The following is a 23,808-nucleotide window of genomic DNA, read 5'->3' as shown; positions in this document are numbered from 1 at the left end:
CCGTGTGATCTCATCTTTAGGATATTTTATTTTAAAATAACTTCCAATTGTTTTTTTTTTTTAATCTTGTTTAAAATGAAATGTAAAGGTGTTGGAGCAGGGTGGTTTTCACTAGATTTAGAAAATCGAAAAAAGAATCCCAAAGGTGCTTTGGGCCCACAGATGGGGCCCTCTGACCCTCTCACTGCCACACGTCAAAGGAGGATGGTTCCTTCCGGATTCTAATGGCAGCAGCTTCTACCGCTACTCACCTAAGGGCATCAGTTAGAACTCTGTTTCAAATATTGTTTTCATTGCCATGAATGATAAAAGGGGATTTCTGGGTCTTCAGCTCATATGCCTTTCTATTTTATAAATTTAATACTAATTTCTATAATTTTATGCATTTGCAGTTTTGTTGACAGTTTTCTGCCTATGCTGCTCTAATCTTAATTAAAAAAAAAACAAATTAATACGAATACAAAATAGCAACAGAAATACTAATTATCAGTCTATCCTTTAAGAAATATGTACTTTCCACCTAAAGAAAGATGTCAATTTTACGTGTTCCTGTTTGCTTATTTAGAGGACACCTACACACAGGTGAATATTTTAGCTTAAAATTCAAAGTCTGTTTTTAAGAATGAACTGGGCTGGCCTCGCCAACAGAGAGCTCGAAGTTTAAATAATATGCTAGACCTTTTCAAAATAGAAAACTGTCCATACAAGAATAAAAGGTAAGCTTGAACACTAATTTTTATTAAGAAGAAAATAGTGCTTGTTTAGGTAGCACATATCCTTATTAAAAAATAATTTTTCTTTATGAGAGAAATAAAACTACATGTTATCATCAAGGATTATAAATCATTTACTAGATAGGCACAAAAAGTCTCAGCATTTTGGTTAATAGGAATTCTTCCTTAAAAAAAGTGTTTCAGTTTGCCGGAAAAGCTATTACTTTAATTTCATAACCGGATTCATAATTTTGACATGCCTCAAATATAACTACTGGATAGAAACTTCTGAAAAACTGAATATGAATTAGACAGAATAGTAAAAGTTCTACTAAGGAGACTTTTAGATATTTATACAACTAACAGACTTTTCCAGTTGTTATTTAAACATTAAAACTTTAAAAAGACCATAATATAGACTATTACTTAGAAAATACTCTTTTAAGCCATGGAGCTAATCATTCCTTGGTACTTTTGCAAGAGAAGCTCAAGAAAGATTAACTTTCAGGGATTTTCTTTTTTTCTTTAGAATTATGTTATCTCTAACATATTAGCCATTAGCCAAATGCAGTTATCTAAATTGGGACTAAAATTAAATAAGATTAAAAATACAGTTCTTCAGTCTCATTATGTGGCTACTGGCTATCGTATAGAAAAATGTAGATACAAAATATTTTATCACAGAAAGGTCCAGTGAATTACTTTTGTTTTAGAAGACATGATTAACTTAAATCATATTAAGAATATTCAAAAATTAGCCTGGGCATCATCATCATCATCATCATCGGTATCATCATCATCATCATTTTTTACAACAATATATGACACATACATATATACTCCTGAGGTTTATCATCTAAAAGGTGGTCTCTTTTTCCCTTTAACAGGGGAAAATCACTGTAGATGATACCATTTTCCTTTCAAATACCAAATGAGAGCCTGTATAAGAAAATAAAAAATATTCTTCCTTGAAATATCATCAATTCACAAGAAACCCTAACTAAAATATAGCTACGAAACTAATATTTTCTCCTCTCCCTGAATTGGTTTATTTTTAGCTGTGATAGTTACAAGTGATAAGCTAAAATGGATTTTCCAAACCAAAAATTCAATTAATATTTCCTATTAGAACTTCTGACTATTTAATAACTTCATTTACATGAAAGTTCACGCATGCCTCTTCCAGGCTTATGAGAATGTCTAATCTTTTACCATTCATTGGAGTGGGGTCCACTAACTGCTACAAAATTATGACAACAAAATACATTGCTTTTCATGAGGCTTTTTTTTCTAAGGGAAATTTACCATAAAAAAAAGTAAATCTATTTTGTTCACAGATGTACTTGGCAACTGATACTATTTAAGCAATAAAATAAAAGCTTATGGGTTCAAATTCTGGATTGTAAGTCTGAGATCGGAACCAAGTTTTAAAAAATCAACAATCTGGATGGCTGAGAAGGTGGGGGAGGAAATGTCAGTTCTACCCCAACACCAGCGGTGTGCGTCCGCAACAATGACATCAACGAGCAGCAACGTGGCATGTTTATCACGAGATAATCACACCCCTGGAGGTTTAGAAGCACTCAGCTGAACCTCGTGCCTCACAACACACTTGGGGTGTCATTATCTCATGATAACCATACTCCCTGTCAAGTCTTATTGCTTAATTAGGGGTTACGAAGGTGATAAGACTAAAAGAAATCAGATGAACCGTTCCTAAGATGAATGATACCTTAATCAACTTGAACCCGGTGGCTGAAGGAATCATGAACAAACACATACAGTGAGCTACATATTATTTTTAGAGAAATTTGTTAATAATAAATGAGGAGAAACCCAATCTGCATTCACAGATTATTTGAATTGCATTCGCCATGAAACATGATGTTTATGATCAATAATTTAAATTGTTTTCATACAGTATGTAAAATGTTCCAGAGATTGATGATAACATGAAATTTAACTCTGACCTAAGATACACAGTTTATGCGTGACAGTGATTCATCATAATCTAGACATAGAATTTAGGTATTAAGTCTGCAAGGGAGCTGATCAATAATGACCATGCCATATATGATTTTAACAAACTAATCTGAAACCAAAGAGGAAAAATAACATGATATGTCTTCTATTTTTTCTACTAGAACTTAAAATAATCAAATACACACACACACACACACACACACACATACACACACACACACAATCATAGTGCTAAATGCTCTAAAAAGCCATATCCGAGTGTTTAACTTTAGTTCTTTTGTTCTGTTTCTATAAACAACTGCCATATTTGTGGATGGAATATAGCTCCAAGTACGATGCACTTGAAGCTGCTTTCCAATTCACTGTGAAACATCAATTATCTTTATCAAATAACAGTATCTCATCTCAGTCCATTATCAAGATGGAGTCTTATTTTAGCTGGACTGCAGCCCTATCTGTATATCAGGGCTGGCCGCAGTGGCAGAGCGTGAGTGAAAGGCTGTGAAATAATCAATAATAATCATCAAATTGTGGTCGAAAGGTTGTGAGGATGGAAGTTTTTGATGAAACCTCACCTTTTTTTTTTTTTTTTTTTTTTTTTTTGGTGCTGATGATAAGGCTTAACCTTTGCAATACCTGATAAGTACAACTTGGTTAGAGGAAGCCGTATGCACACTTTACAGCAGTTGTGAATGTCTAAAGACACACTGAGATATTTAAGCTTAAGTGGAATACAAACCTCATGCTACCAAAAACCATCAGGTGCGAGGGCTCAAAACCATTGTGACCACAGTTTATAGTAAACTTGGTACTTGATTCCTAGGCAGAGAATTCAAAGCTGACATACTGTTCATGTTAAATCCATGTAAGTGAAAGTCAGCTCTGAAAGAACAGTGTTTGCATAACAATGGGTCAGATGTTATTTTCCTCACAGGTGAATGAAATGTTGCTAAGCCTGTGTACCTAGCTCTGGAACTGGCCTTTGCCTGAGAGCTGAGAGGTTTTGTCTCTATCCTCATCACATTTGTTCTAACACTTCAGGAGGTGTGGCATGCAGAAGGGCGGAGGATAATTAACTTTTTAATTTAAAAGAATAATACTAATTTGGAGAGATAAGAAGTGGGATGCTTTTTCTGATTTTTCTGTCATTGGGTTCTATTTACATCAAGTGGACAAAAACCAAAAGTAAATTAGCTGAGAAACAACGAGACTCAAATTAGACACATCTTAGTTGCCTGGGCTTCTGTGCAGATCTGTCACGGCGCCTACTGAGGCTACACCACATACCCCCACCAGCCCAAAGCAGTACTTTCTAAAAACTGTAATTAAAAAATTCTTATTTTATGAAAGCCTGATACTTTAGAAAGCATATATTTAGAAAACTATGTATCCCTGAAACACAACCTACATACTAAGATCTGATAAAACAAGACACAAAAACTAAACTATGAACCAGCACAAATTATGATTTCAAAATGTTAAAAAATTAAATGGCAAAACTCACCGATATAAACTGTCAAACTATTAACATTTTCTAGTGGTGAGTTACTAATAATTTGAACATATTGTCACTGGTGTTATAGTAAACGTTTCTGAAACAGATCCTGGTTCAGGGAATTCATGAAGAAATACATGGGCATATACTAATCAATAGAAATTAGCTTTATTATAATTTCTCAAATATGAATTTATTGAAAATAGGTTTGTTAATGACATTTTTGTTTGTTCTGACTAATGAAAACACTCTCAGACAACTTCAATGAAAAGTAATTCACAATATTAACCTACCGTGTAGCTCTTGCTTTGACTTAAATTTTTTATATAAACACTCAGGTACTTCTGGCAAGAATAGAGTAATTACTCTCTTTGGGCTGTGTTATCATTAACACTAGTAATGGTACTGATGGTGGGTTAAAATATTTAAAGTGTCTTTAAAAAAATGCATCTTATTCTCTCCATACTAACAAAATTAAAGCCTATTTCTTGAGATCTCTGAGCTCTTTCTGAAACACTATACCACAAATCAACACTTAGAGCACAAAAGAATTATTAAAGCTAGCTGTGGACTTGGAACTATATGGTAAATAAAAAATTAAAATAATCTGATATTAAAATATAGGAAACTTTCAATAATCTGACATTAAAATATATGAAACTTCTAATACAAAACAAAGAAATACATGTTCGAATAAATCCACTTTCCACTAATTATAGCTTAAATGAAAAAAATTCTTCCACAACAACTAAGAAGAAAAGTTTTACATAATTTCTTATAACTTGTTACCCTATCGGAAGTTAAAATGTATACTGGAGGACATTTTGACAATAGCAAAGTAGAAACATGTCAGTCAAATACAATCAGAAACTTCAAAACGCTACAATTCACTGCAGTAACAAATCATAACACACTCCTTGTGACACATTTCAAAATTTAGTTTTGAAAATAAATATTACAGCAACATGTCAAACCTAATGGTAATGCAGATGTTCATTAGCCCAGTGTTTTAAAATTAATTTTGTGCCAATAATGCAAAATTTCATGGTAACAATGTATGCAAAGGTTGTATTGGCTTTCTTAAGAGAATAAAAACTAACAGTGTGTGTGGAATTCTGCTATAGAGGCAGCTATTAAAACTACAGGACACAGAATCCCAAAATTGCTACAACACTTTACCCCGCATACAATAAATGTTGTCCAGAAACACTCTGGTGTTCTAAGGCTGAATCCGCTGGCTCTCAGAGGTGAGCAGCAATAAAGATAGTATGTTTTATTATGAGTGTCATGGAGACGGTGTGAAAAATCAAGAGCCACAGGCAGTCAGCGGCAATGGGTCAATAACGCTCCCAGAGACACTGTGTAGATAATCAACAACAAGGCCTGAGGTTCTCTCTGCACTGCACACAGCTGAAGGGCAAATCAATAGAGCCCGGGAAGGGCACTGCCTGGCTCCACTTCCCCAACATGGCTACTCTAGGAAAAACACCCCCAAAGTGGAAATAAAGCAAACTTGCTGTGCGACTGACAATCAGCTAACCTTTAATGTAATCACAAATTCACCTTTCAAATAGGCTTCCAAAAATCCAAACGGAATTCATTACAAAGCCTGGCTAACAATGAAACCAGAGCAAAGCAGAAAAACTGCTATTTAAACAGGGCCAGGACAGAAGGACTTACATTTAACCAAAATTTTTGTGAGTGAAAATTCTGTATCAGGAGATTTTATTTTCTTAACTTTGGAGTCTAATATTGATAATACTCAAGCAGATCATGGCCTTGCTTATCATTAGAGGAGTAAACAAGAAGTAAAACCATACTAAATTTAGGAAATTATAAATTATATTTAAATTTTTTTTGTTTCCAAAAATGGAACATAACATTTTAATATATTCTACTGGTTATGAAGGCAACATTTTGTTGACACTTTTTGTATCTGACTCCTTGTTAAATATACGATGCTAATATTTCACATTTTTCAGTAAAAATTTATGGGTAGCGATATGTTGATTTATTATTTCTCAAGAAAAAGGTGATTCATCACATCCATCATTCTGTTAATCACTAGGTGTTATTTCTACGTTACTATGTAAAGCCATCTTTCTTGAAACATGAAGAAAATGTGCTGCCAGAAAAAAAGAACAGTGAAAAACGTTTTAAGGTTTATTTCTTATTTTTCCAAACAGATAAAATAACATCTAAAAGCATTAAAATGTTCACTATCTCAAGAGTAAATACTGTGAACATTCTTCCAACATATGTTAGAGGAAGGAATACAATATGTTCCTATTGTTACAATATCAAAAGAATATTAAAAAAGAAAAAAAAAACTACAATTGTGTAAAATGCCTTGAGAGTGAATTTAGAAACAGAGCACTGATCTCTTATAGGATTCTAATTGTACTTCAAAAGAATGTTATCTGTTTGTTCAGTCTATTGGCAAGGAGCTTTCTTGTTTCTTTTTCTTTTATTCACTGACAATTATGTATAAGCACGGAGAAAAACAGTACTATATTGTTTAGTAAGGCGCTACCATAAGAATACTCCAGAATTATAATTATTCTGGGGACACACTTTTTTAACTAGAATGAATATGAATTCAAAAACAGTTCCTTTGTTAGTGCTTACCATGTTTAACCATTTAGGAGACTGAAAGTTTTGTGTGTGTGTGTGTGTGTGTGTGTGTGTGCGCGTGTGCGCGCACACGTGTGTGCATGTGTGTAATTACTGAAATCTGATGTAAATAAACTCAGACTCCTGCTGGGAGAGAAACTGAGTACAGACTACCCACTCTACATTTACGACTAGTACGTTGGTACAATATAGTTAAGAGCAGATCTCCATTTTTTGAAAAGTTATATTATCTAGTCACCATGACAACAACATTGAAGTACTATGGCAAGACTTAGAAAAACACCTGCTTTTGAGAAAAGAAAGCTGGCTTCTTAAAGTAGTTTGAATCTTTATAAATATTTACTTTGTTAAAACGCTAATCTTATAGAAATAATCTAAAGCATGTTAGTGAAAAATAGCAACTGTGCCATCTTTAAATAAGATGACTTGGACTTAGATGTCACTGGTGATGGGAAATTTGAAATGAAAAGCAATAATATCAGCAGTCCTTAAAAAGCAGTTTTCCTGTGGGAGCCCCCATTGTCCCTTCAAGTCTTCCTATTATTGGAGAATCTGTGTTGACCTATTTAATTTTAGACCTTCCACCTCTTTGTCAAATCTGGTTGCGATCCGCTTGCCTAAATCCTGCTGCTGTTGTCCTGTGACTGAGGAGTGTGTGACATGACAGCTGGCTGATTTGCATATTTTTTCTCTTATTATTGGCCAAGAAAACTGCCTAGGCAGTGAAACACTCAAAGACGGACACAGATTTTAGACGTTTCCTCATTCTGGAAATCAGGAACATTTCTAAGTGCTTAGAGAGAGCATCTACAAAACCCCAGACGCTATATGTTAGGATAGTGTTTATTCCCACAAACATAAGCAGAAGCGAAAGACAATTTAAATGTACTCCTATGGACATAATGGTAGCAGATTAAAAACCCCTCAATTCTAATTGTGTTTAGAGGCTTTGGTGTTTGGTGGGATTTTTAAAGTCCCATAACCACATGATCAATCCAGGTGATTTAAAATCAATGCCAAAGCCAGACAAAGGCTGCTGTAAACAGCTCTCTATTTGCCTTATGGAAAAGGTGAAAAATCCGAGTGAAGCTCTTCCTTCAGCGAGATGGCTAAGCCATAAGAAAACAGCTCAGCCTGTGAGGCCGCTTGCATTTCCTCGGTGGAAACTGGGAAATGCAAACTAAATCTACCTCTCTCTTGTCCAGAGAAAATTAAGAGAAAGGCTTTACAAATTGTGCTCATTGAAACAGATAGCTCTTTCTTGCTAATACCAAAATACACACACACACACACACACACACACACACACACACACACACACACACATTTCCCCCCCCCTTTGGCCAGGCCTTGATATATTTATATTAATATAAATCTATTTGATAAATCAAATATGTGTATGTACGTGTGTGTGTGTGTGTGTGTACACACACGCACACACACACACACCCTTTAATTCTAGAAGTACAGGATTGTTGAGTAATTTCCTTTAAGAATACTCAGAAGCTGAGTGCTTTTACAATCCACCAAATTTTAAAGCAATATGTTTTTGAAACCTCTGGACAACTGACCCTTTAATAAAGTTGGGTTTGATGGTATTGTTTTTCATCTCAGTCTGTGATTTCTAAGGTATCTCTTAATGGTCCTTTCATACTCTCATTAGCATAGACCTAATGCTACTTGAATTCTTTGGGTTGGCACTAAATTACTATTAAAATGGTTCCGAATAATAGTGTTAACACATATCAGTATAGAGACAACATGCAGGAGTATTTTCATCATGGCCAATCCAAAACAACATCTTTCATATCTGTTTAAAACCTTTCCTACTGCTAAATGCATTACTTTGGTAACCATAGATCAGGTGTTTTCCTGCAGGGGTCGAATATTCTGTAGCACATTTAAATATCTGTATCTTGAAAAGCAAATTTCTCGATGCCACATTTACTCTTAGCGACCTCTCTTTTCTGTCTTATTTTTCCAGCCATGCTTCTAGAAAGGATGGTCTACACCAGTGTGGCTTCCCGTCGCTCCACCTCTGCTAGGCTGTCACCCCAACTACTGCACGGAAACATCGATGACCTTCTGTGGCCAGATCTGGGGGACCAACTCATCTCAGATTGGTCCATTTCTGCCTTCACTGTCCTCACACGAGTCTAGGGTACGGTCACCTCTAGCGTGCAATACTTGTAGAAGAGCCTAGAAACTGGTCTTCCCATTTTTACTTTCACCTCCTTTCGACCCATTCCACACACAGCGGTTAAATCAGATCAAGTCACTTGCTAGAAGCCTTAATAGTTTCCCCCTGCATTTAGGATAATATCAAAATTCCTCAAAATGACTCAATGGCCTCTGTGACCCTAGCTCTAGCCCATCTCCCCAAACTTGTTTCCTGTCTCTCTGGTGTATAATTTCTTTTAGTATATTATTAAGGATGCACTGACAAACTAAATGCTTACCGTTTTCCTTAAATATGGAAATGGATCATATCCTGGGAATTTCATTGGATTCACAATTTGGAAAAGTAAGGCAGCTAAAAATATTCTTCCATTTATGTCTCTGGAGGAAGCTGAGTTTCCTCAAAATCATTAAGTAGAAATATATTATTTCAATAGTGTGTAGCACTAATACAGTAGTTGGTATACAGTAAATACTTAATATCTGTTAAGTTAATAAATTATTTGAATGGATGCTCCAGCAAAAGAAAAGATACAGAAATCTTGAATTGTGTACTGTATCTGAGTAGTTGGAAAAAACTCCCAATGAAGGACAAAGTTATGAGGGGTTAACAAGATATTGGTGACTTCTGTAAGCACATTTTCTGTTAGTGATTTTATCTGGCGGAGGCTTCTTCCTGTTGTAATCTGAAGAACAGAAAAGTCATCAGAAAGGGGACTGTGGGGAGAAAAGGAGGCTATACGTGTACCCAACAGCAGTTGCTTATAGCTCTGTCAAGGTGGGTTGGCATAACATAACAGGAAAATTCTCAAGTGTAATATGAAAATCTAGGGAGTCTGGCCTCAGCTCAGCTCAGGACAGTGAGAGAAATTTCTGCACAGAAATGAATAACTAAATACTTCATAAACTAAAATTTTATAATTTTACATAATGTTTCAAAGCAACCAGAAATATGTAGACTATGATTGCAAATATCTATAAATAGTTATACATGCAAATAAAAATGTATAAAAAACATCTTTGCAGGGGGTTATGATGGGATTTTCCCCTCTAAACCTTTCTTTAAAGTTGCTACACTGCCTTTTCAATAGTAATACTCACTACCCAGATCCAATCCCACTCATGCTAAGATTCCATTTCAGCCTACATGATTCTAGACCCAAGCTATTTTTTTTTCTTATATAATTATTTGATTTTATACGCCAGGGAAACTTAGAATAGTAACTCACAATAATTCACACATTATTCTCATGCAATCTGTTATTCTATTCATAAACCCAGTGTTTCCCAACTCTAGTCTATGTTAGAATTATCTGGGAGCATCCTATAAAAGTGTAGATATCTGGGTCCCTTCCTCACAGATTCTGATCAGAAGATTTAAGGTAAGATAAATCTATCTTGAAATTTCCTACTGATTCTGATATGCCACCCAGTGTAGAAGGAACAATGCTAGGTGACAAAGCCCACTGAATTTACATAACAGGAACTCCGAGCTATGGAGAACTAAACATATATACATCACCATATACAAGATATTGGCTTCATGTTATGATTAATCATTATTTCCCCGTGTACGTATTTTACAGTTTTCCAAAGCCCTCTCACATTCTTCTGTAAAGCACCTCATCTTTCTGGCCTTGCTTTGGTTGTTTCACAGAAATGAGAATGTTGGACTAGAAAAACATTGGTATCTGATATATAGTAGGCACTCAATAAATGTCTGTTGAATGAATGAATGCATGCATGCATGCATACAAGCCTACCTCACAAAAACCATGCAGAAAGTACTGGGGTGGTGTTAGGTTTGCTAGTCTTATACCTAGTAAACTCAGGCTCAGAGACAGGTAGGTAACAAAGTGAGTAACTGGGTCTAAGACTAAATATTCTGACTACTTACTTGGTCTTTTTTTCAGCATTCTTGCTGGAATCTGCCAGTTAGACTGTGCTGGGAGAAGGACGTCCGCGGGCTGTGTTTTGTGCTCACATCACTACCAGCGAATGACGAAGTGCTGTGTGTGTGTGTAATGGCATGTACGTTGTTACCTTTTTCTTTAACCTCTGTCTACGGGAGAAGCAGTAATTCCAGAGGCTTGATATACATGTCTACGAGTAATAAATCTGTGTGAGTTATAGCTGTGTCTGTGTAGATTTACAACTGTAAGTTTTAATTCATCTCTGACAATACATTTACATAAATTATAGAAACACAGTAGCAATGCCATATGCTGCGATGTCCGACCAGAGAAATTCAAGAGGCTTAAGGGAGCTGGCTTTCGCACTACTTCTACAAAGGGCCACGCTCCGCATGCATGAGGAGGAAGCATTTACTTTGGTGTGGGGGCCACTACACAGATGTTTTCTTTCAGGGCTCGGCTCAGATACCACCTTCTTTGTGAACCTTTCCCTGTACTTGTCTCCTATCTTCGAGGGATTCACCCTTTTCTTCTTTGTGGACGGTCACGTTCTATTGTAGCAGTGAACCACTTTATCCCATTTTTCTGTTTCATCTTTGTCATCCTACTAGATTGTAAATACCTTGTCCACACAAGCAGTTATCCCTTTCTGCATTTCATGGTGCCCTGTAAATACTTCTAGGCACTATTCATTGAAGGCATTATAACAGAATCTCTCTTAACTGACTTCTGTTTTACTGACTCTTGGGGTTAACCAATACTCCCTATTCCCTTGTAAAACATCCTGACTGACGGCCACCATACCTGGGGTGCCAGTGGTTCACAGGCCCACTCGCTACTGCTCCCACCAGTTGGGCTCTGTGACCTGGAGTTAACTGAGGCTATGTAAATATGTACTTGAATTACAGTACTTTAGAAAGGCATGTGCATACACACACTCATGAAATTAAGTGTAAGCGAGACAACTGTGAAAAATTGGGACAAGTATAAACATCTAAGATTACACTCTGAGGTTGCTTTTTAAGTACTTTCGAATTCTTGATATACTTTAAGAAAAAAACAACAGAAGCTGGTGTAGTTTGAAAAGAAAAATGTTCTAAAACTATAATCAATGGACTAATTACAGAAAGAAAAGGCCTTGGCCTCACACCAGGAGATGGAAAATAAGTTAAATCCTATAAAGATCATTTTAAATGAAATATTTAAGATGGATATTATTTTACATGATTTGACACCTGAGCAGCGTTTTTGATTAACTGAGCAACTTCCGGGCTGACCGTGCCAGGCCCGAGGGCTTTAGGGTACCCGTGCCTCTGACCTTCCCCCACTAGACCCGCGCTCTAGCAGGAGCCTTATTTGGGGGAGGAGCTACCGAAATTTGACAATACACCATCAACATCTCTTTATAACCTATCATGAATGTCCTCATTATATATGTTTTAGAGTATTTATGATCCATATTTACTGAATGATTACTATATGTCAAGCCTTATTCTAAGTACCCTACAGAGTGGATATAAGGAGTACGAGGCTGTGAATCCAGAACAAATTCAATGTACTGTGACCATTCTATCTAATACTTTCTAAATTTATGGACTAAACATATGCAATATATATATATATATTTAGATATTTATAGTTTCATTTTTTTATGTGTTAAGAGGGAAAAGATAATAGCTAGGAAGGAAACCAAACAGCATTGAGAAATGCAGATAAGGTGTGAATTTTGAGAATTATAAATTTTAGTATACCAATGCTTTTGCAAGGATGTTGAAGTGCTTGTAATAACTGTTGCATTTGTAAATGGTAGAACTCTGCCTCGTGTATTTCTGATTACACATATTATGAAGAATTTAATTTTCTTTCTTGGTGCAAAACTCTCGAATGCTGCCATTCAAAGTATAACACAGATACAAGAACTACTCGGTGGGTGATGGGGTAAGTAAAGAATAGAAAAACACTCCTCTACGCAGTCAAATATATTCTTTAAAAATTTTTAAACTTTCAGAATAAATGATGGTCTAATTTCAAGCATTGCTCCAGATATCTGTTTCTCTTCCTAGCGGTTCTTCTCTGAACAGCAATTTCACTGTTAAAATGGAACCCTCGCTAGGTAATCCTTCAAGACAGCGTCAGGGAGGCACTGTCTCCACCAACCATTCGTCTTACTATCACGCCATATTGCTGGTGGTTGCTCCAGAATGTCACAGGAAGCACCTGTCATAAAGCCAGCTGCCGAAAAGATCAGGAAGAAAATACCTAAAATGTCACTGTCTGACTAAGTACTGTAGTCAATCTCTCTGCAATTTTTGCAATCACCACATAAGTGCCCTTGATGTATAAGCGTTATAGAATTCTGCTCAGTGAAAACTGTGCCTGAAGCTTCAAAACTCTCCCTTAAAGAAACATCAATCTTACTGTCCAGCAGATCCCTAAGGTCCATTGCTCCTCCTAACTAGAAGTAAAATCTTTGTTATTTTTAGAAAGAAATTGTTTTCCTAACTATTAACATAGGTGTGTTTGCTGACATTTCCGTTGAGTCTTGAATTAGAATGGCTCTTCGGATATGAAGTAGCCTTCAAGTGCTTGCCAGAATTAAACGTATTATAGAAAATTACACTGGTTTATGTTCATTAGAATGCTTTAAATCCCATGCTGAAAACATTTTTGTATCTTGCCAAGCCCCCTTTTCCCTAAAATTATTATTTATGGAAAATGCCAGCATTCAGTTAGTTACTTCTTTAACGCTTTGTTAACACTATGTAATTTTATTTACAAAACCTATGTTACTGGCTTAGCATTTGCTAAGTCACAGACAGAAGGTGTCTCTATTGGAATAACTGTTTTTCATATGAGATTTGTGCAATCCCTTGTGTAATGCTAATTTGGAAACTGTTGTCACATGAACGATGCGCATATCGGGGAAACCTCTCTTAGTTTCTGATGAGCATGCTTCCCCTGTGATTTCCGACTCCGCTGGGCTTTGTAGACGTGCCTTCTGTGTGGAATAATGTCCCTGTCCCTTCCTCTTCTGTGCCTAACTCATAATTGTTCGCGGCTCCATTCAGATGTCCTCTCCTTTAGAGGAACGTTCCCGACCATTCTCCCTGGACTCCTAAACAAATCCGGGCCCGCGCTCCTCCCGCGCTCTGCCCCCGCGCTCTGCCCCCGCGCTCTGCCCGGCCCTCCTGCTAAGGACGACAGCACTGCTTCAACCACGGCTTTATGTCTGTCTTGCATACCAAGTTATAAATTCCTTGAAGGTAGGGAAAATTCACATTTATTTATTTTTGATCTCTTGCATATAATACAGTATGTGACAAAAAAAAGATCGATCATAATTTTTTTAATTAAAAAAATTTTTTTTATATATAAAATGAGTGATAACTCATAAATAAATGAGTGAAAATTGTCTTCTAAGATGAAAAATACAGGAGGCAAAACAGACCAACTGTGGGGTTTCATTTTTTTATGAGAATAAAAGAGTCATTCTGTTATTCATAGGAATATCAGAAAATGTGTAAAGAGACTAATGCCCATAAACTGTGGGCGAATAAATTTAGAGTATTCTTGTGATCAAATGTACAAATCTTTTGACTTAGCATTGTATGTCCGGGATCTATTCTTAAAAAATCGGAGAAGCATCAATGTTATACAAATAAGGCTATTCAATGTAGCACTGTGTATAATGGTGAGAAACTTGGGGGAGCGGCTTAAACGTTAACGGATAGAGGATTGATTACGCATTCTCTTATATTTGTGTACTGGAATATCAAAAAGTTGGTCAAACAAATTAAAATACCCCTTTGAATTTAACATATCTAATACCTAAGTCTCGACCTTCATCTCTACTCCTAGACTGCTTTTCTCCCAGTTATTAATAGCAATAACAGCTCAGTTGTTCATGACTCAAAGATATGAGTCATCCTGCACCCTACCCTTGAACCACCATCAAGACCTGTTGGCTCTACCAAAAACTATCCTTCATCTGTCTACTTTTCTCCGTTTCTACTGCAACAATGAATGTTCCCCACAAGCTAGTAAGTCTCGTTCTCAAAATCTGCAGTTGAGGACAAATGGGAATGAGGGAAGAGAAACTTGATAGGAAAACAATGAGGGAATCTTCCTCTTATTCCATGTTTGCTGTAAGGCAGTTATGGTTCTGATTTTCTCACTAGTTTAGTTAGATACTTGGCAGATGCCTGAAAATAACAGTGTGACTGGACCAGTCAGCGAAATCTCACTGGCTGAGAATCAAAGGTAAGTCAGGCTGGGCCACGATGGGATGAATGGAGGTCTAAAGACTGGTAAAAGTGGGTTTGGATGGAGGTCAGTGCTGCTCTCACTTCAACACTGTGGAATCAGCAAAGGAGCAGGTAGAGGGCGTTTGGGAGATAAGGGGAAAGTAGGGACCCTGTGGCCTCCTTCCTTCCTCACAAAGGTGCATCTAAGTTCAACACTTCCGCCACGCAGGGGGCGCGGAGTCCGCGAGGCCAGAGAAGCTTAGACGTCACGTCCGCCACTGGGCATGGCATTGGGCTGTGGACGGGGCGCAGGTCAGCACTCCAGTGCTGACCTTCTGCTCTTTAAGGGGTCAGCACAGGGCCTCGGCAGCCACAGTGCTATATACATAATCAATCTTCGCTTCTTCTATTTTATCCGTCGTTATCTGGCCTCGGGCAGGCCTGATCATGGTCCACTACAGAAACATGGGTACGTCTTTCATGACCTAAAGGAAGGAGGTTCTCTATACCATTTCTGAACAGATATCCTATCATCCCTCCTCGAGAAACATTTTGATGAGGTGTTTCTGACATACCAAAATATAACTATACCCAAATTACAAATATATTTTTAATATAATTAAGGTATACTTTGTTTTCATTTTACCATATCATTCTAAATTTCTTATATTTTTTACTCCAAAGACTCATGGTGTTTTATTTGATCAACATGCATTTTACTGTGTATTTGCTATGCCCCAGGCACTAGAAAATATGGGGCTTTAAAATGAGTTATTTAAGAAACTTACTTAAAATTTCCAATAACAAAGTTCTTTTAATAATTTTAAGATTTAGGTAAGACAGCAGCCATACTTTCTTTCTCTCGATCACTGACTTTTTTGTAGTACTACGTCAAAAGAAAGAAAATAAGTGCCTGAACTCACCAAAATGAATCAGATACCACCAGACGACACAGTACAAACTTCATGAGGACAATCGGCTAACATGAGCCCGCGAGAATCTTGCACAGAGCTAGCAGTTATTTATTACGATAAATGCGTTCAAAAAGGATTGGAAAATCCGTGAGGTACAATAGCGAGTCTGCCAAACCAAAGGCAAATATTGCTAGAGGAAGGACTTTCATTGCTGGTTTAACCAAACACACCTGTCTGTAGCTCTAAGGAGTCACAGAACTTAATTAGCCTGCTTATCAGGAACACTGTCCACTCACAAGATTTAAGCACTTCTTAGGAAGATACTTTTTTTTTTTTTTGAATTAATTAAGCAAAATTCAAGTCAGGCATCTTCCTAAATTCCTTGCAGTTGCCAAGTCAAGACGCAGTCAGCAGCTCAAGCAGGATTTTAACTATTGAACGGCACCAAACCTTGTGCTTTCCGCAATCAGCAGAGATTCAGTTCGCCAGCGCAGGCGGGAGCCGCCTCAGACAGGGAATCCGCACATGGCCTAAGGCGGTGCCGCCGAGGAGGGTGAATCCAGCTGGAGAGTCTGTAAACACCCTGACGTCTCAGGTTTTATCTTTGAAATGCTCTAAAATCAATGCAGTTTAATTGCGATGTATTGTATTTCCGAGTTCATTTTAATATAGTTATAACTAACATTTACGGAATATTAAGTGCTTGGCAGGCCCTGTGCTACGAATTTTACATAAATTATCTTAGTTACATCTCACGGTAACGGGCACTATTTCTATCACCATTTTACAGTGAGGAAACGGCAGCTCAGGGAAGTTAAGAAGCTTCCTCAAGGTCATAAAATTATTAAGTGGCAGAGATGGAATTCAAGCCACACAAGTTTCTAATTATTCTTCTCCGATATACTGCACTGTACTGTTGTAAATCACTTTTCAGTTAAATCAGTTAACTCTTCCTCCTCAGTTCTCTAAGTCAGGGATCGGCAAACATTGTCTGTCAAGGGCCATTTAGTAAACATTTCAGCCTTCAGGGCCCATACGCGGTCTTTGCCGGCCAGACTCAGTTCTGCCGCTGTGGCGTGAGAGCAGACAGTCCTTAGGGGAACGAGGACGGCTATGTTCCAACTTTAGTTACCGCAGCAGGCAGCAGGCGGATTTGGGCACTGGTTGGTGACCCCTGACATGAGTAAAATTCATGTTCCAGACAGATATGCATATTTATCCTGTGGCTTTGCATAATCTTGTTTGGGAAGAACAGGTTGAAATAAAACTGATTTTTTTAAAAAAAGAGAAGCCGACGCCAAAAGCCAAGGGAAAGGGATGCGATTTTTCTCTTCTGTCCCTGACCAACCTCTCGAACAACAGGGAACCGGCATTGCCCTCCCTCCAGTCACGGGTTTTCTGCTTCCACCGGGCCCATCCACAGATACCCTCTCGGCCTCCGGCGCCCTGCTTAGGCCGCCCTGGCTTTCTCATCAGTGCGACTCTCCCCCTTCAGGTGGTTACACCTCACCTTTCCACTCAGCTGGAGCTCTACTCATAGAGTCCACTGAATTCGCCTTCTACATTTTGTATGTCACATCTCTGTGTTTGCTCTCGGCAGGAAAAATGTCCCACTCTCTCCGTTAACCGAGTCCAAAGGCTAATTCAGGAAATGCTTCATAGCGTTCCACGTTCGAAATCCCTAGTCCCTTGATTCACATCTAAAACATCATTTTCAAATATGTCAACTCTACCTGTCTATATTTTTTCAACTATTGCCTCACTAATTTCAAGTACTACGACACTAATACCAGAAAAGAATTAAGAGAATCATTGTCACTGGATATAACTGGTAACTGGCAAAAGTAGTTAAGATTGATTTTAGAGATTTAGCTTTGTTTTCATGTCCTGCGTAATGAGAGAAAAGGGTAATACCACCAGCTTCACACAGAACTGGAAAGTAAAGGTTACTCAGTCACATAGCTCTCATGATAACTTTGGGCATCAACATCAAGAGCTGAGGCAGGAAAAAAATCATGGGGACATTAAAATATCTACGTGTACTCGACCGATGCACAGAAAATACAATGGAATATAAAGGACATTATAAATTCTTGTTAAGAGGGTTTTGATTAATAAGTGTATTTAAGTAATTTAATTAAAACTAAGATATTCAAATTATTATTATTATTATTTTTTGCACATTACCAGGTTCTTCGCTGAGACCACTTAGGAGGAAAGAAATGGTAGAGAAATGTATAGGTTAAGACACTTTGGTACTTTCTCATTAATTCTTAGTTGCTGTTCTCTCACTTCTCTTTGAGTTACTTCGCTATGCTCATAGGGCCTCACTTTTCTCTCTGTTGGTGGCAATCACGTCTTGACCGATAACAAAAAGTCCTCTCTACCATGTCCACACTTCAATTTTAAAGAAACCTGAAATGGTTCCCTTGTTCTATATTTTTTATCTGTCTTTACCTTGTGGATATTTGTGGTTTATTTCTCTCAAGTCTGCAAGCAATAACATACTTACTCCAGTTAAAAAACAAAAACAAAAACAAAAAAACTTGTCCTACCAAAAGACATTCTGAAAATGCTATATGAAGAATCTGTCTTTCTTAGAAGAGAACATTATCAACAATACGTAACTTAATTTTAAGCAAGTTTTCAGAGTGGTTTCATTGCTCAAAGTGAGAGCTCAGAGTAAAGAAATATGGTTACCAATGAGGAGTTAATATCTTAAAAAAAGAACACGGAACAGAAATCAAAGAGTTATATAAGTGTGGCCAACGGTGCAGACTCTAGGTACCTCCAGAAAACACACAGGGCACTTCACACATTAGAGATGCTGAGGAGGCCCACACATCTAAGAAACATTCGAACGGTAGTCTCTACTGTCTAACTTCTAAACGTCCAACGCCAGCGGTTACCATCTCTTAGAACTAGTTCACGGAAAGCAGTCAGGGAAGCTTTGGGAGAATTAATTAATAGTTTATTAAATTTAAGAGACAGTTTAAAAATTTAGCCCCATCCTTCTGACTTTCCTCATATTGCTTTTTGGATAATAGGGTTGGGTATATCAGCACTGATAAATGCTACAATGAAACTTAAGTTATGACCTGAAACTACTTATCAACAAGCACTATTAATGAATCCTGATTGCCACAGAGCCTAGCCCTATTTTTGGATTAACTAAGAGTGTGACTCTGGGATAAAGAGATTTAAAGTCTCTTTGATTCACTTATACCTAAAGTGGGGCTATACTTGCCCTTTGTACCCAAGTGGTACATTTTTTGAATCAAGTGATCAAGATCAAAATCAAGAATTTTTCATAAATAATAATGTGTTATGAAAGCATTATAAGTTATAAAAATACATAAATATATTATTTCAAATACAGCATCGGCTTCCTTTTTATAGAGCCACACTACATGCTAGTGTGATTTCTTGAAATTTGACCAGAATACTCTTATAAATTGCTAAATATATCATTTTACCTAGTCAGAAATTTTTCATTTAGTCATCAACCATAATAATGTATCATTAAACTTTTTTTTTTTAGGAAACACATGGCAAAAATAAGTCATAAAATCAGAAAACATTGTTTAACAGAAGGAAAGATTTATTGCGAAGTGGACTGTGAGCTGTACCGCCTTCCTCTGGGCTCTGTTACGAACCCGTCTGTGGCAGCCCCTCACCCGCACTGGATAAAGACGGTCGGGCTCTATATTCTTTGAGTCCTTCATTAAACTATTGATCCCTTTAGCATTATCCATAATGTTCCAGCAGCTCAGCACGTCACCTGGTGAAGTGCTAGTCTCTCGCTCCTTTCGATGACTTCCACACTTTATGGAGAGGAAGGCATAATGATTTATTTACCTGACATTTTCCAGTCCGGATGTCGTACAAGGCCACTGAGCCATGGCGAGCTCCGACGGCTATTCTGTGATTCCGCTCGTAATAGCTGACCATGTAGAACCTGAATGGAACATTTTTACAACAACAAGAACAACAACAACAAAAAAAACCAGGTGAGATGACCTGCACACGGAAGTGGATAGCGACACATTCCAAAGATGAAAGCCAGCTATGATATCCATCTTTAAATAACTATATCTACAGTTAAAATATTGAGATTCCTCAAAAATGTTTCATTTTGGTGATTCTTATAATCAACTAAAAAACTGATGCGGAATGCCACTTACACCTGTTAATAATTATTTTCAATACAAAATAACTTTATAATAACAAAGACTCTTGAATTTTGAAACAAGGAATAGGCGTCAAATACAAAATAGTTTAAATATGAAAACTCAGTTTTGCTACAGTGACTAATTATGCAAATATGTCTATTTGAACAGAAATGGAAATGATGAAAAGGCTTGCATATTCAATCTAATTATGTTCTTGTGGTTTATTATATTATAAAGAAGCAAAATATATGTTCTAGCAGAAGAATTATTAAAATCCGACATAAATATCATGCTTAGGTTCACATCAATAATATAGAATAAAATTAGAAAGCTATCCAGCAAAAAAAAGTTACCCGGCAAATTACCTAGATTTTTCCACACTTATCAGTTTATCTAGATGACAGCTGTGACTACAGGTAGTATAAATAAACACTTTTGGTGCTTATTTGGCACTGTACAAAAATAGGATTTAGGGAGGATTTATTTTTATTTTTATCTAGATGAATTTTCATGATTAGATTAAGTATTTGCATTCCTGATCTATGTTTTGTCATAATGATTTCATGGTGATATGGCTAGAGCATGGGAAGGTAAGAATAAAAATTATTAGAAGTATAAATAGAGTATAATTTTATATTCCCAAAGAGTTCTGAATATAACTTCCATTATCTAGTCCTACTGTCTCAGTGTGAGTTGCCCGGATGAACAAGTGGCCTACCCTAAATATTTATGAGGATCTTGCATCAATTCTACTACACATTCCTTGCCTTTTTTTTTTTTCTTTAGTTCCATACTACCAGAAAAGTTCAGTAACTTTTCTGTTACTATTTTTTTAAAACACTGGAGGGGCAGGTAAAACAGATGACAGAAAAGAAATATCATTCTCTAATGCTTCTTGAGATTGATACAGAGCAAAAAGCTATTAGGGCATGGGACTGCATTTCTGAAATTCTGGTAAGAGAGGGAGAGAGAGAGGAAGAGAGAAAAATGGGGAGGGGGGAGAGGAAGAAAAGGAGAGGGGGAAGGACGGAGAGAAACACGCAGGGTATTTGAATGTGAGCATTTTGAAACCAGCGACATTTTGACAAAGCCGTTTTGGTATTAGCAGATATTATGACATTCAAACATATGTCATAAATCTGGACAACTATTAAGTTTTTAAACTCTTTGTTATTTATTACTAAGTAATGGGTTCAATAATACCTTTTCCTATCCCTTAGGCTAACCCTTCCTCTTTAGTGAAAGATTAATGCTTCGTTTTTAGTCACTACTTTAGAATGTTCTAAAGTAGTATCTTGTTTTGCTGGGTTTTGCTGGGTTTTGCTGGGCCCAGGGATGGGATGTCCTCTTTGTATACTGGTTTGAGGGAAGGAAGGATACTGAAGGTGGCCGACACATATGAAGCCTCCCCACTATTAAGTGGTTAGTAAAAAGTCAGCTTCTCAAAGCTTTTCCTGTTAAAGCATCATCTTATTTTACCTCAGTAGAGAAGGTAACAATCAGCATTCAAAATCTAGTATTCTTACACTTGAGAATAAAAATGGTTAAAAAGAGTTTTTAAATGTTTACTATTTTGTTATTCAAAAATTACAGTGGTCTAAGTGTTGGGAAACACTGTATATCTATATCTCTGCCTATATCTATACACACAATTTCTATCCTATTATAGTAATATGGAATATAACATCTAACAAATATTTATTCTGTGCAGGTTAACGGCCACAGGAAAATAAAATTTCCAGAGCTATTTTTAAAAAATCTATTATTAAGCTTCGCGCAGATATAAGAGCTATATTGCCAAATGCTTTCACAGAACATGAATACAATTACCCTTCAAAACAATCCTCTTCAAAATGACTATTGGCAAAGTACATCTGTGTTGATAAATTTTACTTAGTTAAACTAGAATCTACAAAGTTTTTGTTATATTGACCATCTTCTATGCTCTGGTTATCAACCTCACCTTCCTGCATCATCTACAAACACTATTATTTATGGGAGAAAGAAAGATCAAATCTATTCTTGGTATCAGATCTTTAGGTGGCTTGAAAGGACCATATATGACAGGTCTGCATTTTTCATGCTTTGCAATTTACCACTAGCCAAGACTTCTGAACAGCATCTTAAAGAATTCAGGAAGGTGAAGATCTTACGGCTTATTTTTATCTTGGATTTCTTGTTAAATTTTGTATTCCTTTAACAGTGTCTCTTTTAGCAGAATAAATCCATGATATGTATGCAATCACTTCATAAGTACCCATTCTGAAGACTTCCTGCAGTGACCCCATCTTTACTGAGGGTTTCCAGAGCCCACCAAACCCCACTGGGGAAATGTCAAGATTAACGATTGTGAGATACACATTACTTGGACCACCCCCCAAAGTATCAATGGATTGAAGAGGAGGATCCATTATGGTTTTTAAGACTATTTCAGTCTTGACATGATCTTGCAAGACTGTCTTGAGTTCCCCCCAAATTCAGGGGGTTCACAGTAAGGGTTCATATATGCTGAGCCTTCTGGCAATGGTATCTCTGTATCCAGTTCATTGGATAGATGACACGTCACTTGGGCAGCATTTCCTGGGCCACAACCTGGCGAAAACCCTTTTGCTATAGTCAAGTTAGGATAATGATACTCCTCTACTCAGCCTACCACAAGGAAACTCTGTTAAGTCAGAGATAACATTACCACTCATGTATGTGAAAGAAGTATAAAGTAGAATCTAGTAATGTCGCAAAATGTATTTCTTGTGGTCCTCTTCCTGAAAGTTTAAAATCCCTGATCTCCACGCTCTCATTGCTGCCCACGTGCAGCCAGTGAGCCTTTTCAGTTGTAAATCAAATCACTTCTCTCTCATGCTCACGAGCATCCTTCAAGACCTACATACGTCCCTCACACCTCTCAGACTTTGCCTCCTCTCTCCTTTGCTCACTCTGCTCTAGTCACATGATGTCCTTGTACTTTTTTGAATACGCCAAGAGTGTTCCCACTTTGAAGCTTTAACACTTGTTGCTTCCTCTGCTTGAAAATCTCATGGGCCCGATAACTCCATGGCTCAAGGCCTCTTCCTTGAGGTCTCTGTTCCCAGGTTATCTTGATAAAAGGGGCCCTAGTGGGCCATCCTATTTAATGCAGCAGCTCTTCCTCCATTACTTTTTAGTCCAATATCCTATTTTTCCTTATTATATATATTATCCTTGAGATATTAAACAGTAATTTATTTTGCTTATTGCTTGTTTCCTTTCGTTGAGGCTTTTTTGTTGTTGTTGAATGTGTGAACATATAAATATGGTCCAACCAAGTAGGATACACCAGTAAAACTTAATTGAAAATACTGTGCTTACCCTTCAGTGACTTGTGTATAAACTATACTAAACATCAAATTTTAAGACTGATGAATATTTTATAGGGTCTAAAACAATAATTGAGATGAACAACAAAGCAAACAAAAACTGTCCAAAAATTGTTAGGCAGAAATCAAGAAACAGAATTGCCCCATGACCCTTCTAAAAATGTATTTTCAATTCAGACAAACAAATGCAGATTTACAAGAAGTTATAT

At 36.9% G+C, this 23,808-nt stretch overlaps 1 protein-coding gene across 5 annotated transcripts in view; it reads right to left on the bottom strand.

Annotated features, from left to right (window-relative positions):
* WDR7 (WD repeat domain 7) overlaps positions 1-23,808 on the bottom strand; it is a 274,160-nt gene that overhangs the window by 34,774 nt on the left and 215,578 nt on the right. For all 5 annotated transcript variants that reach the window (XM_016129135.2, XM_016129138.2, XM_016129137.2 and 2 more), the window contains one exon: positions 19,933-20,032. In XM_016129135.2, the coding sequence (XP_015984621.2) occupies positions 19,933-20,032 (100 nt within the window). The remainder of the gene's footprint in view (positions 1-19,932; positions 20,033-23,808) is intronic.

Source organism: Rousettus aegyptiacus, unplaced genomic scaffold (genome assembly GCF_014176215.1).
Source record: "Rousettus aegyptiacus isolate mRouAeg1 unplaced genomic scaffold, mRouAeg1.p scaffold_m13_p_12, whole genome shotgun sequence".
NCBI lineage: Eukaryota > Metazoa > Chordata > Mammalia > Chiroptera > Pteropodidae > Rousettus > Rousettus aegyptiacus.
This window is presented reverse-complemented; position numbering and strand designations above follow the sequence as displayed.